Source organism: Carcharodon carcharias, chromosome 18 (genome assembly GCF_017639515.1).
Source record: "Carcharodon carcharias isolate sCarCar2 chromosome 18, sCarCar2.pri, whole genome shotgun sequence".
NCBI classification, from domain to species: Eukaryota; Metazoa; Chordata; class Chondrichthyes; order Lamniformes; family Lamnidae; genus Carcharodon; species Carcharodon carcharias.
In genome coordinates, this window is record NC_054484.1 from 75,088,570 (window position 1) to 75,103,592 (window position 15,023).

At 42.8% G+C, this 15,023-nt stretch overlaps 1 protein-coding gene across 5 annotated transcripts in view; it reads left to right on the forward strand.

Annotated features, from left to right (window-relative positions):
• Positions 1-5,321: 5,321 nt before the first annotated feature.
• LOC121290894 (solute carrier family 22 member 15-like) overlaps positions 5,322-15,023 on the forward strand; it is a 73,375-nt gene continuing 63,673 nt past the window's right edge. For 3 of the 5 annotated variants that reach the window (XM_041211925.1, XM_041211930.1, XM_041211927.1), the window contains exons 1-3: positions 5,322-5,602; positions 10,569-10,781; positions 11,455-11,587. In XM_041211925.1, coding sequence (XP_041067859.1) covers positions 5,519-5,602; positions 10,569-10,781; positions 11,455-11,587 — 430 coding nt within the window. In that variant the 5' untranslated portion in view covers positions 5,322-5,518. Of the gene's footprint in view, positions 5,603-5,635; positions 5,795-10,568; positions 10,786-11,454; positions 11,588-15,023 lie in introns of those variants that run through there. The other 2 variants (XM_041211926.1, XM_041211929.1) reach the window with 2 other exon arrangements.

Below are 15,023 nucleotides of genomic sequence, written 5' to 3' on the forward strand. Positions count from 1 at the left end.
ATTTTCCATCATGCACTAAATCCTGCTCAACTATCATATCTATGCTTGCTGACCTTCATTGACTCTTCATTCCCCAACACACTAGGGTTAATTTTGATTTTGGGTTCTATCGATAAGCCACCCATTATCTAACTCTAAGGATTTAGATTTCCATCTTTCCCCAGCACTCACGTAAATGTTTGGGAGGGGTTTTGGAAAGGGATTATTGTCATGCTCCAGTGGATGCCACATGGAACGGCCTTTTCTGAATGCTGATTCATTTCACGCTATGTTGGCCTAGCAAGGAAGCCACAGCAACTTTCTAGCAGAGGCTTACAGTTAATATTGCAGTTGGACCCTGATGATGATTAAGGAGCTCGATCTTCTTTAAATAAGGACCAAGCTGGCTTCTAGTTGGTGTCCCTCTCTTCTGCTCAGAAGAGAAGATTAAGATCAGAATCTGTGAGAAGGCAGCAAGATTGGTAGAGGTAAGTTTACAATGGGTGGGCAGGGTTGAAATTGGCCCTTTGGCTTTGAAACCACGTGATTTTATTTACATAAGTCCAACTTTATTTACATAAGTTCAATACATAAGTTCAACACAGTGAGGCATATGTTTCCCTACCTTTCATGATACAGAATACAATAAAGACATTACATGCTTTCTCTATAAACAGATTTTAAAAATTTACTCTAAACTTTCTGTAACCTACGCCGTTGGCTCAGCTGGCACAGAATTTGGAATCAAGTGAGACTTGATGTTATGACAACAAAGCAATGAGAGTAGGGATGAAGGATAGGCATTGAAACTACAAGCTAAACTATGCTAGATCACAGGATAGAGCCCATGTTTGGAGGTATTTGTGGTTAGATTGTTAACCATAAGCACATAGTGAGGCAGTGGTAAATAAGGGAAATGGATCTCAGGTTGTGTATTACATAGGATGGAACAAAAATTACAGGATCTGAGCATATATAGGATTTATTCAACCTGAAATACTAGGCTGAATTTAAAGTGGTGGTGGTGGCCTTGACGGTGGGCCAGAAAGCAGAGGTCAGCCCTACCTGGGCCATTTCCAGGAGCCCCGACCTGATACTGTGTCCATCAGGCAATGAACTGCTTGGTATTGGGTCTTCCATCCCTTTAGGAGTGGTGATACTACCTCCAAGAGGTGCTGGCCAATTGTAGGTCCGGCAGCTCTTCAGTCTCAGCAACGTCAATGGGAGAGGCGGCCATGGCTGAGAAGGCACCCAGCCCGGGGCAGCATTATGGATGCAGCCCTGAAACCAAGTCAGGCTTGCTGGGGCCAGTCAGACAGGACTTGTTGAGGGTGGGGGTGATGGGTCACTGAGGGCAGGGTTGGAGGGGTGGTTTCTGTGGGGGTGGCCCTTGCCACCAGTGGGGCTCTTCATGGGCCTTGGTGCCAGTTTTTACTGGCTGGTCCCCACATGTGGCTGAGGACTGCCATGCCCCCCACCACTGGCAGAATGCCAGTAGTGGTGGGGTAAGGCATAGTCCTCAATTGGCCTCTTGGCATATGGGCATCCTTGACCTTCCCTGCCACTGAAAGAATTGCATGGAGTTGGGAAGGTGACAGGCACTCCACCCACCACCTTCCTTCCCCACCCCTTCACCCCAGCCTCATCTCCCTGTTCCATCCGCACCTTGCAATCTCCAATGGGCCAGATTAAATACCACCCACTGTGTCCTGTTCTGCTCACCATACAATTATCATGGCACTGGAAGAGATGCAAAAATGGCTGTTTGTCTGATACCTGTCAGATATAAGAAGAGACCAGAGAAGTAATTCTTGCTTATGTAAGCAAAGAGAAAATTAAGAAGGGATCTACAAAGAAGAAATTCAAAATCCTTATGAATAGTATATGTTGAACCATGGGAAGCTGTTTACCATTCCTGTGAAAACAATGGGACATAAAATGAAGCTTTTAAGTGGGAAGATATTTTTGATTTGTTCTCAAGATGTGGTAAGTCTGCATTTATTGTCCTTCCCTAGTTCACCTGAGGAGATAGTGATAGCCGTTCTTCTTAAACTGCTGCAGTCCTTGTGGTGATGTTGATGCCACATTGGTTATAAGCAGGGAAATCCAGGAATTTGATCTAATGACAAAGAAGAAATAGCAATATGCACAAATCAAAACTCTATGTGACTTACAGGGAAATTTAGAAGTCATGTGCTTTTCACAATGTTGCTGTGCTTCTCCTTCTTGGTGGTAGAGTTCATGGGGAAGAAAGCTGCTGATGAAGAAACCTCGATGAGGTCTGCAGTGCATCATGTAGATAGTACTAACTGCAGCCACACAGCTGGTGATGAAGAGAGTGAACATTGAATTCACTGGTAGGCATGTTAATCATTGAACTGTTAACTTACCAAGGAACTTAAAATAAGTATCAAAATATTTTACAGGCATATCAATAAAAAGAAAGGGTTTAGACAGGATAATATCACTGGTAACAATAGAGAGATGGGAGAAATATTAAATCATAATTTTGCTTTATTATTTACTTGAGAGATAGAACAAGTAGGCATGACATTGGACAATAAGATGAGTAACAAGGTAAGTGCATTTAAAATAAATAAACTAATCAAAGTGAAAGATTTTAAAACCCCTGATTCGTATGGATTGCACCTACACATTTTAAAATAATTTAGGAAAGGGATAGCAGAGGCATATTTGATAATTTGTTAGAAAAAGGCATGGTGCTAATCGGACAGCTAACATCATACTTATATTTCAGAAGGGGATTGCCATGGCTAGGGAATCCTAGACTACTCTGCTTAATATGGGTGGTAGGAATATGAATGGAGTCCCTATTAAAGGAGAAAATAGAAGAACGTCTAGAAATGAAACATATAATAATGAATCGTCAGCATGAATTTCCAAAGGGCAAATCTTGCTTGACTAACCTTACTAAATCTTTTGAGAAAGTTTCAGAGATAATAGACAATATTAATGTAGCAGGTGTAATGTGTCTGGATTTTCAAAAGGTCTTTGTTAAGATGCCCCATAATAGATTAACGAGTAAGGTCGGAGAATGCAGAATCAGGAGACAATCAGCAAAATAGATTGCTAGCTAATTTTAAAGCAGAAAGCAGAGAATTTGGGTAAAGAGCAGCTTTCACAGTGGTGGAGGGTGGGTAGTGGTGTCCCACAAGGATCAGCGTGGGACTACTGTTGTTCATAATTTATATTAAGAATTTGCTTGTTGGAATCAAAAACACAATTCCTAAATTTGTGGATGACACCAAATTGGGAAGGATAGTCAATACTGAGGAGGACTGCAGAAATTACATGAGGACATTAATAAGCTTGCAGAATGGGCAAGTAATTGGCAAATGAAGTTTAACATGGATGAATATGAGGTCATACATTTTAGTAGGAAGAATAGGGAGGTCACTTATTAGGTGGGGTAAAGGAACATAGGGATATTTGAGAACAAATACACCAATAAGTAAAAGCTGTGCCCATAGGTTAACAAGGCCATAAAAAAGCAAACCAACAAAGCTGTATTTCTAAAGGGATAAAAATGAAAAGTAGGGAAGGCATGCTAAACCTATATTGAGCTTTGGTTAGACCACAATTAAGTGAGTACTAGCTGCAGTTCTGGTCACCATATTATAAAAAAGGTTGAGAGGCACTTGAGTTGGCCTACCTCCATTCATGTCCCTGCCGCCACTAATTGGCCACCAAACCTGACTTCATATCAAAAATAGGATCGCCCTGACAAACTGGGATCCCATTTCTGCCCGGGAGCAGGTCAGGACCCGGGTGCCGTCCTGACTCCAGTTTCTCACTCAACATGAAAATGCAGCCCATTCTCTTTGAATCCGCTCTATCAAAACATTTTGTCATTTTAAAGATCTCCATTAGGTCACCCCTCAGCCTTTTTTCAAGAGAAAAGAGATCTAGCCTCCTCTTCTTGTCGATGACAACTTGTAGCTTTGCAAGTCTAAATGCCCTAAGATGACCCGCAAGGAGCCGAAGAAGCACTGTCACACCTTACTAGCACAGATACCCCTTGGGGGTCTTAGGGTTCTCATGCATATTTGGATAGGGTGGCACTGGGTGAGGAGCACGGCACTCATGTTCAAGAGGAGGTGCCAGAGGCAGCAGGTGATTTTCCCTGCAGAAGTGGGGAGGATAGACACAGTCCTGCTCAGCTGGTTACGGATTCAGGACTTCAGGAGTCACAGGAAAAGAGTATCTACTGGACCAGCTGCAACAGATATACTTCCAAAAGTCGGCATTCCCTGAGGCAGTGCGTCGTTAAGGCCAGTGAATGGAGAGTCGGTCCAGCTCTTGCCATGGCTGACGGCAATGAGTGTACGAGTTTCTCCATTAAGAGAAAGTGACTAACCATGTGTGGCAGCATTTGGATTACATGCAAGAACAGTGCACTGATATCTGCAGAATGCCTGCCACACTGTGTGGCCTGAGTTGGTCAGTGGTGCTGGTGGCACAAAAATGGTTGGAGAGGATGCCAATCCGGCCCCAGCTTATGTATCCTCCAATGATCTGGAGCATCCACCATGGGCTGAGGATATTACTGAAGAAGATGTCAGTGACACCCCTTATGTGATGCCTTCTTCATCCTCGACCTCCTTGGTTCTTTTGACCGTGCAGGAATTTATTCAGCAGGGCCAAATGACAGTGGCTGCCCCAGCAATGATTCAAGTGCAGCAGCCTCTGGAGATCCTCATAGGCACCTCCCTGACAAAGACAACTGCCATTTTCATCTCAACCACAAGTGTAGACATAAACAGGCTGCCTTCCTCCCCTCCAAGGACATAGAGGCAGCACTTGCAGAGAAGTGGTTGAGTGTGGAGGCCACTGTGTGGAGCACTGAGTGGGTCACTGGGGCATCTTTTTGCTGTAACTGTGCAATTTTCCTTTCTGATAATGTGAAAAAAATGACATTTGAAGGCACCCATGTGAGGCTCTTTTTATTGACGGTGGGACAATAAAAGAGGTATGAAGTGGTGAAGGAGAGCAAGGGTTCGTCAATGGTGATAGCAAAGGTTCTGGCTTGGTGTGCTTCCTTCATTTGCATTAAGAAACTGAAAAAGGCAAAGCTGCCAATCAAAACATTTCAATACATCAATATGTGGACGGATGGGAAATATCTAAAGAGTGATCTGGACAGCTCACGCTGTTTTAATTGGATACAAGATGAAAATTCACTTCAAGCAGTGAATTCAGTGTACAAATTGTGCAAGGTGAACAGGGCTCCACTCAAAACACCCACCCTTCACCAACAGAACACATGCGCATCAAAGGCAGCGGCCGGGATCCGGCAGGCATCTTTGCGCCTGCGCGCTGCTAGTTTAACAGAAGTTTCGGGGCGGCTGTATTTGGGGGGGGGGGTGGGTGACGTGTCGTGCACAGCGGTCAGGCAGGAGCCGGTTGCCATGGTGATGAGCGGAAAGTTTCCACCCCCGCCCCTGGTACCGGGGTCCGTGTTAGCGAAACTCCGTCTGGCCAAGCGGAGTGGCTAACCACAGTGTAGCCGGTCAGCCCGATGGGGGTGGACGAGGCTTACAGGTCGATGGGAGGGGTCGGTAGATACCAGGTCTACCTCGTCGTCTTATTAACTCTGTTGCAGGTGAGTGAGTCGCCGAGTTTTATCCCCAACAATTGAGTAAGGAACTTGGTCGCTGTCAGGTTGCAGTGACATGTTTCAGGAAAGGAGAAGCGAGTTTGTGCGAATTTTGAGCTTTACTTGAATCGCCTTTTTAAAAAGATGAATGATCCAACTGCAGATGAGTTTGTAAGATGCTTTCGATCATTAAATGAGGTAAGGGAGAAGAGTGGTTGTTGATACAAGCTAAGCTTGCTTTTATTTCTACTTTTTATTTACAAAGTCCAACATTGGGCAAAATGTGGATTTATGGTTTTAGTCCTGTTGCTAGTGGAAAATAATAAATATGAGTGGGAAAGTTGGATCTTACTTTTGAAATTCAGAATTCTGGTGTCTGGTTTACGGTTTATAAATGTTGAGGCTCCTCAGTCCAATGTAGGCAAGCGCTATTAGCACATTTGCCTGTTGAAGAATTCAAATTGCCTGGAGGAAGTTAAAAGTTGCTCCTTGTATTACATGTTAGGGGAAGAATTCCTCTGACTGAATAAACAGCAGTGGGTAGAAGATTGCAGGCTGGCGAGGATTGGTTGGTATGGATATAGTGGGAGAAAGTTGTACAGGGCACTGGTGAGACCACATCTGAAGTACTGTGCTCAAGTATTGGCCACCTTATTTAAGGAAAAATGTCGCTTCCTTACAGAGGTAAGGTCATAAGTATTTTTTGAGATGGATAGTGATGAAGCAATTCAGAGTTTATTAGATGAATACCAGGATTGAACAGGTTATCTTATGAGAAAAGGTTGGACAGGTTAGGCTTGTATCTGCTGGAGTTTAGAAGAGTAAGAGGTGACAGATTGAAACCTTTAAGATCCTGAGGGGTCTTGACAGGCTGGATGTGGAGAGGATGTTTCCTCTTGTGGGAGAATCTAGAAGTAGGGGTCACAGTTTAAAAATAAGGAGACAGATGAGAATTTTTTCTGAGAATCATGAGTCTTTGGAACTTTTCCTCAAAAGGCAGTGGAATAGGGTCCTTGAATATTTTTAAGGCAGAGTTAGATAGATTCTTGATTAACAAGGGAGTGATAGGTTATTGGAGTAGGTGGGAGGTTACAATCAGATCAGCCACAATCTTATTGAATGGCAGAGCAGGCTAGAAGGGTCGAGTGGCCTGCTCCTCATTTGTATGCTCATATGATGGCAAATTGTCAGTGATCACCACTCCTCCAAAATTGACAGAAACTTCTGGATTCCCCACATTTGCAGCTAAATGTGGAAATTCAGAAGATCCTGTCAGCAATTCTACGTTTCGCCATGGTTTATGCTGTTAAGTACCCCCAGGCTCCAATCTTGGAATCCATCAAACAGGAATGGAAGCAAGTCATTATTGGCCTCAAGGGACTGCTAAGATGAAGAAGACTCCAATCAATTAGAAATCAATGAACTGTTAAGAACTTGCCCTTTTGTGCTATTGGTCTCAGTGTAAAAATCCATGAAAGGGTCACACCTTGTCGAATGAGGTGTAACTAGGATTTTAATCATGCACTAAGTTCATAATTACTACTGAAATTTCTTTCTGACTCTGAAAAGTTAGCTTTATATTTGTGAAATGTCACATTTCTCCATTAGGATAAAAATCCAAGTATTTTCAATGTTTTTAGGTTATTTATATTTTGGTTTCGGTCTTAATTGCCTGTGTACCCATCACTTATTTTACTTTCTGTAAAATGTAATTAAAAGTGAAAGATAATGAGTGCATTTTACTTATTATGCTGCAAATGAGAATTGTTCAGTGTGATTGGCTGCATACCCTGTTGCTGAACTTACAGAGATCCCCATGACATGGTGTTAGAATGGAATGAACATTGGGAAAGGGGAAACCCATGTTATGGGGATTGCTAAATGGTTTGTGGCTAGCTTTCCTTGAGGTCAGCAGCAATCATTTTGTCGCTGACTGAAATCTGGGCCATTGAGTCTGGAGGTAAGAAAAGCATGTATGAGGGTTTCAGCAGCAGATGGGCTGAGGCAAGAGTGGAGACAGGCTGTGTTACCAAGGTGATCTTTGTGATGGGGCTGGAAGCTCAACTCAGGATTAAATAGGATGCTGAGGTAGTGAACAGAGTGGTTCAATCCTAGACTGTGACCAAGGAAAGGGATGGAATTGGTTGTTTATTTTATGCAGGCGGTGGCCCCTTTAAATAGTCACAGACTAAAACTAGTTGGGTTAGGGAGGTGTCTGCTTATTATGTATAGCTCTCTAAATAAATGGAAAACTATGCAAATATTGGCTCCACTTCTAACCTTTACCAACTGGAATAGAACATGGTAGCAGAGAATTGCTGCCTAAAAATGAAATTTGGAAACTTAAAAAACAGACAGAAAACTACAATTCTAGTGGCCATTGTGAAAATTGGCAGAAAAGCAAGTGTAAGTTGTCAGGGTATAATTATCCTCGGATGTTCTGAGTCTGAACCATATGAAGCTCTTCAGTTTGAAGAATGCATCAGCCACGTGGATATGGGTTACATCCCTACCAAAGAGGAAACAAGATATGGCCTCAGTGTTGTCACTTCCTTACAGAAGTAAGGTCATAAGTATTTTTTGAGATGGATAGTGATGAAGGTTTAGACCTCTTTGGATGAAATTTACAAGAAAAATAATCTGTCTTTGAGCTATGGTCAGATTTTGATAAGTTTTGGGAAACAGATGGGCATTCCATATGATCATATATTGTGCACACTAACAGGTTGTATAAAAGATTGAGAAGATTTCATTTAGGGAAACCTGAATAAGTACTTATGTTTTAAACTGTTGGATTGTGCTAAGGTGTCCCTTATGTTATTAACTCCTGTTTTTAACTGCAATTTGGTTCTTGGAGACCAGATGACTGTTGCCTTAAATAAAAGTCTTCAGCCTTCATGGAAGAAATAGAACACCCTGAGGTGACACAAAGAATAGAGGCTTGATTGATTGCCAGATTTTAATTGTTCCAGCATATGAATACAGGCATCAATACAATGGGTTAAAAAAGACAGGCAGAATGAAGATGAAAGTACCTTTATCAAATCTTGCTCTTACAACAGAAGGCAGAATTGGAATTGGAAGGCAGAATTGGAATTGGAAGGCAGAATTGGAATTGGAAGGCAGAATTGGAATTGGAGGGCAGAATTGGAACAGCAATAATAGATGAATTAATTCCAAGGGACTTGAGTATCATGCAGTGAACTGCCCAAAGCAGAGAGCTTGAAATGACAAAGGGTGCAGGCAATACTGAGGAGGAGGGATATGAAGATAATGATGAATCCAAATAATTATACTGGTCACAAGGAATTTTAGCCCTGTGGTGAACGTGTTCACCTCATTTAACTCTGCAGTGCTGGATTGTGCTTGAACTTTAACAGCATGTGGAACTGATTGTTTAAATCGTTACCTTGATTCACTACGTAGTGGGGAATAGACACAAGGTTAAGGAATATAAAAGTTTTACTTGCTTTGGGTTTGGTGATTATAACATATTGAGGTCACTAAAGGGAGTTGTAATTCAATATGTAAAATAGCTGGAGTAAGCCATTTTACAAGTATGAATGTAGTCTCTGGTAAGATGTTCTTATTGAGTAAGCTTTCTGGGAAAGGGTACAAATGAAACTTGACAGGGAGCAATGATAATTAGTTTTGGAAAGTTAGTGGATCTGCAGTTTACCCAGCCAGGATATTATTGTAACCCCTTAACAAAACCTGATATTTCTCAGCAGTGTTAGACCAGCATTGATGGCATCAGGTGGCAAACATCAGAAAGGAAAAAAAAAACATAATAATGTAGATGCTAGAAATCTGAAATAAGAACAAAAAATTGGAAAAACTCAGCTGCTGATATCCTTCACCAACTGGTAAATAGAACATTGGCGATCAGGGAATGGAATTTATGGTGAGGACAGAAGACAATAGCTTCAGTCATTCTAATGTTTAATTGGAGGAAATTGCCACTTATCCAGCATTGGATGCCAACACAGGGACAGTGGAGGTGTCAAGAAGGTTGTTGTTGATGTGGTTGAGCTGCATGTCATTAGAGTACATGTTGTACCTGATGTCATGATTTTGAATATGTTGCCAAGGTGAAGCATGGGGGATCAAAGATAGATCCTTGACGTAATGCTGCATAGGCAAGAAGAAAACATTACTGGAGATTTTCTGCTATGACTATATAGGAAGAGGGGAACCAAGGCAAAGGGAGACAACAACTGGGAACAGACAAGAGGCATTGGAGAAAGTTGATGTGTTGAACCTTGTTAAAGACTGCAGAATAGTTGGGAAGGATGAGAAGCAATAATGGACAGTCACTAAGGAAGTAATTTGTTGTTTTGATTAGGATCACTTCAGTGTTTTGGCTGGAAATGTTCAAGCATTAAGTTAGGGGAAAAAGTCTAGAAATTTCTTCATGGGCAAATTTTGAATTATTTAAAGCGTGTCTTTTTTATCTTGTATCCTACCTCCATTACTTTGATCATTATTTGTTGCAAAATTCATAGTCAGTAAATTTTGATGTAAAAATAGGCCCAACCTGAAAGTAGTTAATTACTTTGATCATTTGTTTAAAGCCTATCCAAACTGACTTCTTTGAATTTTATTTATTCATTCATGGGACATAGGTGTTGCCGACAAGGCCAGCATTTGTTGCCCACCCCTAATTAACCTTGAACTGAGTGGCTTGCCACAACTTTTCAGAGGGCAGTTAAGAGTCAACCACATTACTATGGGTCTGGAGTCACATGTAGAGCAGACCAAGTAAGGATGGCAGATTTCCTTCCCTAAAGGGCATTAGTGAACCACTGAATTTGGCATTATAACTTTATCGAGCAAAGGTAAATCTTCAGAAAATTGTGGTAATGTCTTGCTTAACTAACTGCTTGCCTATGTGATAGCGTCATATCAGTTAAGTGTGTAGAGTACTGACATGGACCACCCTCACTATACAATGACTCCTTTCTTTCTTTAGATTTATGTTGCTGCCCAGGCTGTCTTCATGACTATAGTTGGAGCAGGATTACCTTATCACTGGGACATTGGAAACATTTCACCTGGTCAGAACAATGTTAACACTACAGTTGATCCGAATGCGGTGTTTAAACACTGGCTTCATATGGTGAATAAAACTGAGATTGAACAACACGTTCATTTTGACGCTGATTCCTCATCTGTTGTCGGAGAGGTAGGTGAGAATTCCAAAGATTGGCTATCTCATTTTAGATTTATTGACTTAACATAATTTATGATGAAACCTTCAGGGTGTGTAAAAACGTGTCTTGGCTATGTTCAGTTGTATTGAAATGAGGCATCACAAAAAATCTGTGGAACAGAATTTCAGTTTTCTATTCTAGCCAAAAATGATCATGATCATGATCTTGAACTCTTCTGGCCATGAGATCATAGGAAATAGGAGCAAGAGTAGGCCATTTGGCCCCTCGAATCTGCTCCGCCGTTCAATAAAATATTTGCTGATCTGATTCTGACCTTAATTCCACTTTCTTGCCTGTTCCCCATAATCCTTAACTCCCTTTATAGATCAAAAATCTGTCTAACTCAGCCTTGAATTATTCACTGACCCAGTAAGCACTACTGTCTAGGGAAGAGAATTCCAAAGAGGAACGACCTTCTGAGAGAAGAAATTTCTCCTCATCTCATTAATAAATCATAGACCCCTTATTTTTAAACTGTGCCCCCAAGTTCTAGGTTCTCCCACGGGTGGAAGCATCCTCTCAGCTTCTACCCTTTTGAGCCCCCTCAGAATCTTATACGTTTCAATAAGAGTATTTACTCATTTGGAATGAATTAAACTACAGCTTGAACTCTTCCTCATTGACATATTTGCTATAATTTGACAGTGGTTCCTCATTGGAGATGCTTCATACAAAGTTGTTGTGGCCAGTTCAGTATATTTCTTTGGTGTCTTGGTTGGTGTAATCACTTTTGGGCAACTTTCTGATCGATTTGGAAGGAAGAAAGTTTACTTAACAGGTATGGTGATTAAAGGAAAAGTATCTTTGGTGATGTTTATCAATTTATCAACATGAAAGCAATTCAAAATTGATTGAGAACACTGTCTAATAGAGAGGACCACCTATTTTGGTATGCTAGCAGCAATTAAGAGATTGCCTACCTGCCCCCCGCCCCAATTTTTTTTTTTGGATTTCATAAGAATTGGGAGCAGAATTATGCTCTGCAATCCTTTAAACCTGTTCTACCATTTAATAACTTCATGGCTGATTCTCAAACTTGATTCGACGTTGCTGCCCAAGCCCTATATCTTTTGATTCCCTTGAAGTCCAAAAATCTATTAATTAAAGCCCTGAATTTAGTCAAGGTCTAAGCATCTACAGTAGGGAATTCTAAGGAGTTGTATCCCGCTAAGGGAAGAAATTTCTCCTAATCTTAATTTGAAATGGCCATCACTTATCCTGAGATTATCCCTCCTAGCTCTAGAGTCTTAGCCAGGAAAACCAGCCTCTCACTACCCAATCAAACCCTCTTGGAATTTTATGTTCAATGAGATCACCTCTTCTTCTTCTAAGCTCCAGCGAATATAGTCCAATTATACTCTATCTCCCTGATAGAATTACTCTCTCTTGTCTCAGGAATCCATCTAGCAAACTTTCATATCATTCTTTCTAAGGCAAGTATGCCCTTCCTGTGACATGAAGATCAAAACTGTACCTATTGCTCCAGGTTTGGCCTCACCGAAACCCTGTACAATTGCGATAAGACTTCCTTACTCTTGTATTCTAAACCCCTTGCAATAAACACTTGCATACCATTTTCCTTCATCATTGTTTGCTGTATATGCATGTTAGCTTTTTGTGTTTCTTTTATACGGGCATCCAAATCCCTTTAATAGTTTCCTCTCCATTTAAAAAAAATATCAGTTTTCTTATTCTCCCTACCAAAGTGAGTAACCTCATATTTCCGCACATCATACTCTGTCTGCAACAAAAACAGAATTACTTGGAAAAACTCAGCAGGTCTGGCAGCATCGGCGGAGAAGAAAAGAGTTGACGTTTCGAGTCCTCATGACCCTTCGACAGAACTTGAGTTTGAGTCCAAGAAAGAGTTGAAATATAAGCTGGTTTAAGGTGTGTGTGTGGGGGGCGGAGAAATAGAGAGACAGAGAGGTGGAGGTGGGGGGGGGTGTGGTTGTAGGGACAAACAAGCAGTGATAGAAGCAGATCATCAAAAGATGTCAACGACAATAGTACAATAGAACACATAGGTGTTAAAGTTAAAGTTGGTGATATTATCTAAACGAATGTGCTAATTAAGAATGGATGGTAGGGCACTCAAGGTATAGCTCTAGTGGGGTTTTTTTTTTAATTTTTTTTTTATACTGGAAATAGGTGGGAAAAGGAAAATCTTTATAATTTATTGGAAAAAAAAAAGGGAAGGGGGAAACAGAAAGGGGGTGGGGATGGGGGAGGGAGCTCACGACCTAAAGTTGTTGAATTCAATATTCAGTCCGGAAGGCTGTAAAGTCCCTAGTCGGAAGATGAGGTGTTGTTCCTCCAGTTTGCGTTGGGCTTCACTGGAACAATGCAGCAAGCCAAGGACAGACATGTGGGCAAGAGAGCAGGGTGGAGTGTTAAAATGGCAAGCGACAGGGAGGTTTGGGTCATTCTTGCGGACAGACCGCAGGTGTTCTGCAAAGCGGTCGCCCAGTTTACGTTTGGTCTCTCCAATGCAGAGGAGACCACATTGGGAGCAACGAATGCAGTAGACTAAGTTGGGGGAAATGCAAGTGAAATGCTGCTTCACTTGAAAGGAGTGTTTGGGTCCTTGGATGGTGAGGAGAGAGGAAGTGAAGGGGCAGGTGTTGCATCTTTTGCGTGGGCATGGGGTGGTGCCATAGGAGGGGGTTGAGGAGTAGGGGGTGATGGAGGAGTGGACCAGGGTGTCCCGGAGGGAGCGATCCCTACGGAATGCCGATAAGGGGGGTGAATGGAAGATGTGTTTGGTGATGGCATCATGCTGGAGTTGGCGGAGGATGATCCTTTGAATGCGGAGGCTGGTGGGGTGATAAGTGAGGACAAGGGGGACCCTATCATGTTTCTGGGAGGGAGGGGAAGGCGTGAGGGCGGATGCGCGGGAGATGGGCCGGACACGGTTGAGGGCCCTGTCAACGACCGTGGGTGGAAAACCTCGGTTAAGGAAGAAGGAGGACATGTCAGAGGAACTGTTTTTGAATGTAGCATCATCGGAACAGATGCGACGGAGGCGAAGGAACTGAGAGAATGGGATGGAGTCCTTACAGGAAGCGGGGTGTGAGGAGCTGTAGTCGAGATAGCTGTGGGAGTCGGTGGGTTTGTAATGGATATTGGTGGACAGTCTATCACCAGAGATTGAGACAGAGAGGTCAAGGAAGGGAAGGGAAGTGTCAGAGATGGACCACGTGAAAATGATGGAGGGGTGGAGATTGGAAGCAAAATTAGTAAATTTTTCCAAGTCCCGACGAGAGCATGAAGCGGCACCGAAGTAATCATCGATGTACCAGAGGAAGAGTTGTGGAAGGGGGCCGGAGTAGGACTGCAACAAGGAATGTTCCACATACCCCATAAAGAGACAGGCATAGCTGGGGCCCATGCGGGTACCCATAGCCCCACCTTTTATTTGGAGGAAGTGAGAGGAGTTGAAGGAGAAATTGTTCAGCGTGAGAACAAGTTCAGCCAGACGGAGGAGAGTAGTGGTGGATGGGGATTGTTCGGGCCTCTGTTCGAGGAAGAAGCTAAGGGCCCTCAGACCATCCTGGTGGGGGATGGAGGTGTAGAGGGATTGGACATCCATGGTGAAGAGGAAGCGGTTGGGGCCAGGGAACTGGAAATTGTTGATGTGACGTAAGGTGTCAGAGGAATCACGGATGTAGGTGGGAAGGGACTGGACAAGGGGAGAGAGAAGGGAGTCAAGATAACGAGAAATGAGTTCTGTGGGGCAGGAGCAAGCTGAGACGATCGGTCTACCGGGGCAGTTCTGTTTGTGGATTTTGGGTAGGAGATAGAAGCGGGCCGTCCGAGGTTGGGCGACTATCAGGTTGGAAGCTGTGGGAGGGAGATCTCTGGGCCCCCTTCCACAACTCTTCCTCCGGTACATCGATGATTACTTCGGTGCCTCTTCATGCTCTCGTCGGGACTTGGAAAAATTTATTAATTTTGCTTCCAATCTCCACCCCTCCATCATTTTCACGTGGTCCATCTCTGACACTTCCCTTCCCTTCCTTGACCTCTCTGTCTCAATCTCTGGTGATAGACTGTCCACCAATATCCATTACAAACCCACCGACTCCCACAGCTATCTCGACTACAGCTCCTCACACCCCGCTTCCTGTAAGGACTCCATCCCATTCTCTCAGTTCCTTCGCCTCCGTCGCATCTGTTCCGATGATGCTACATTCAAAAACAGTTCCTCTGAC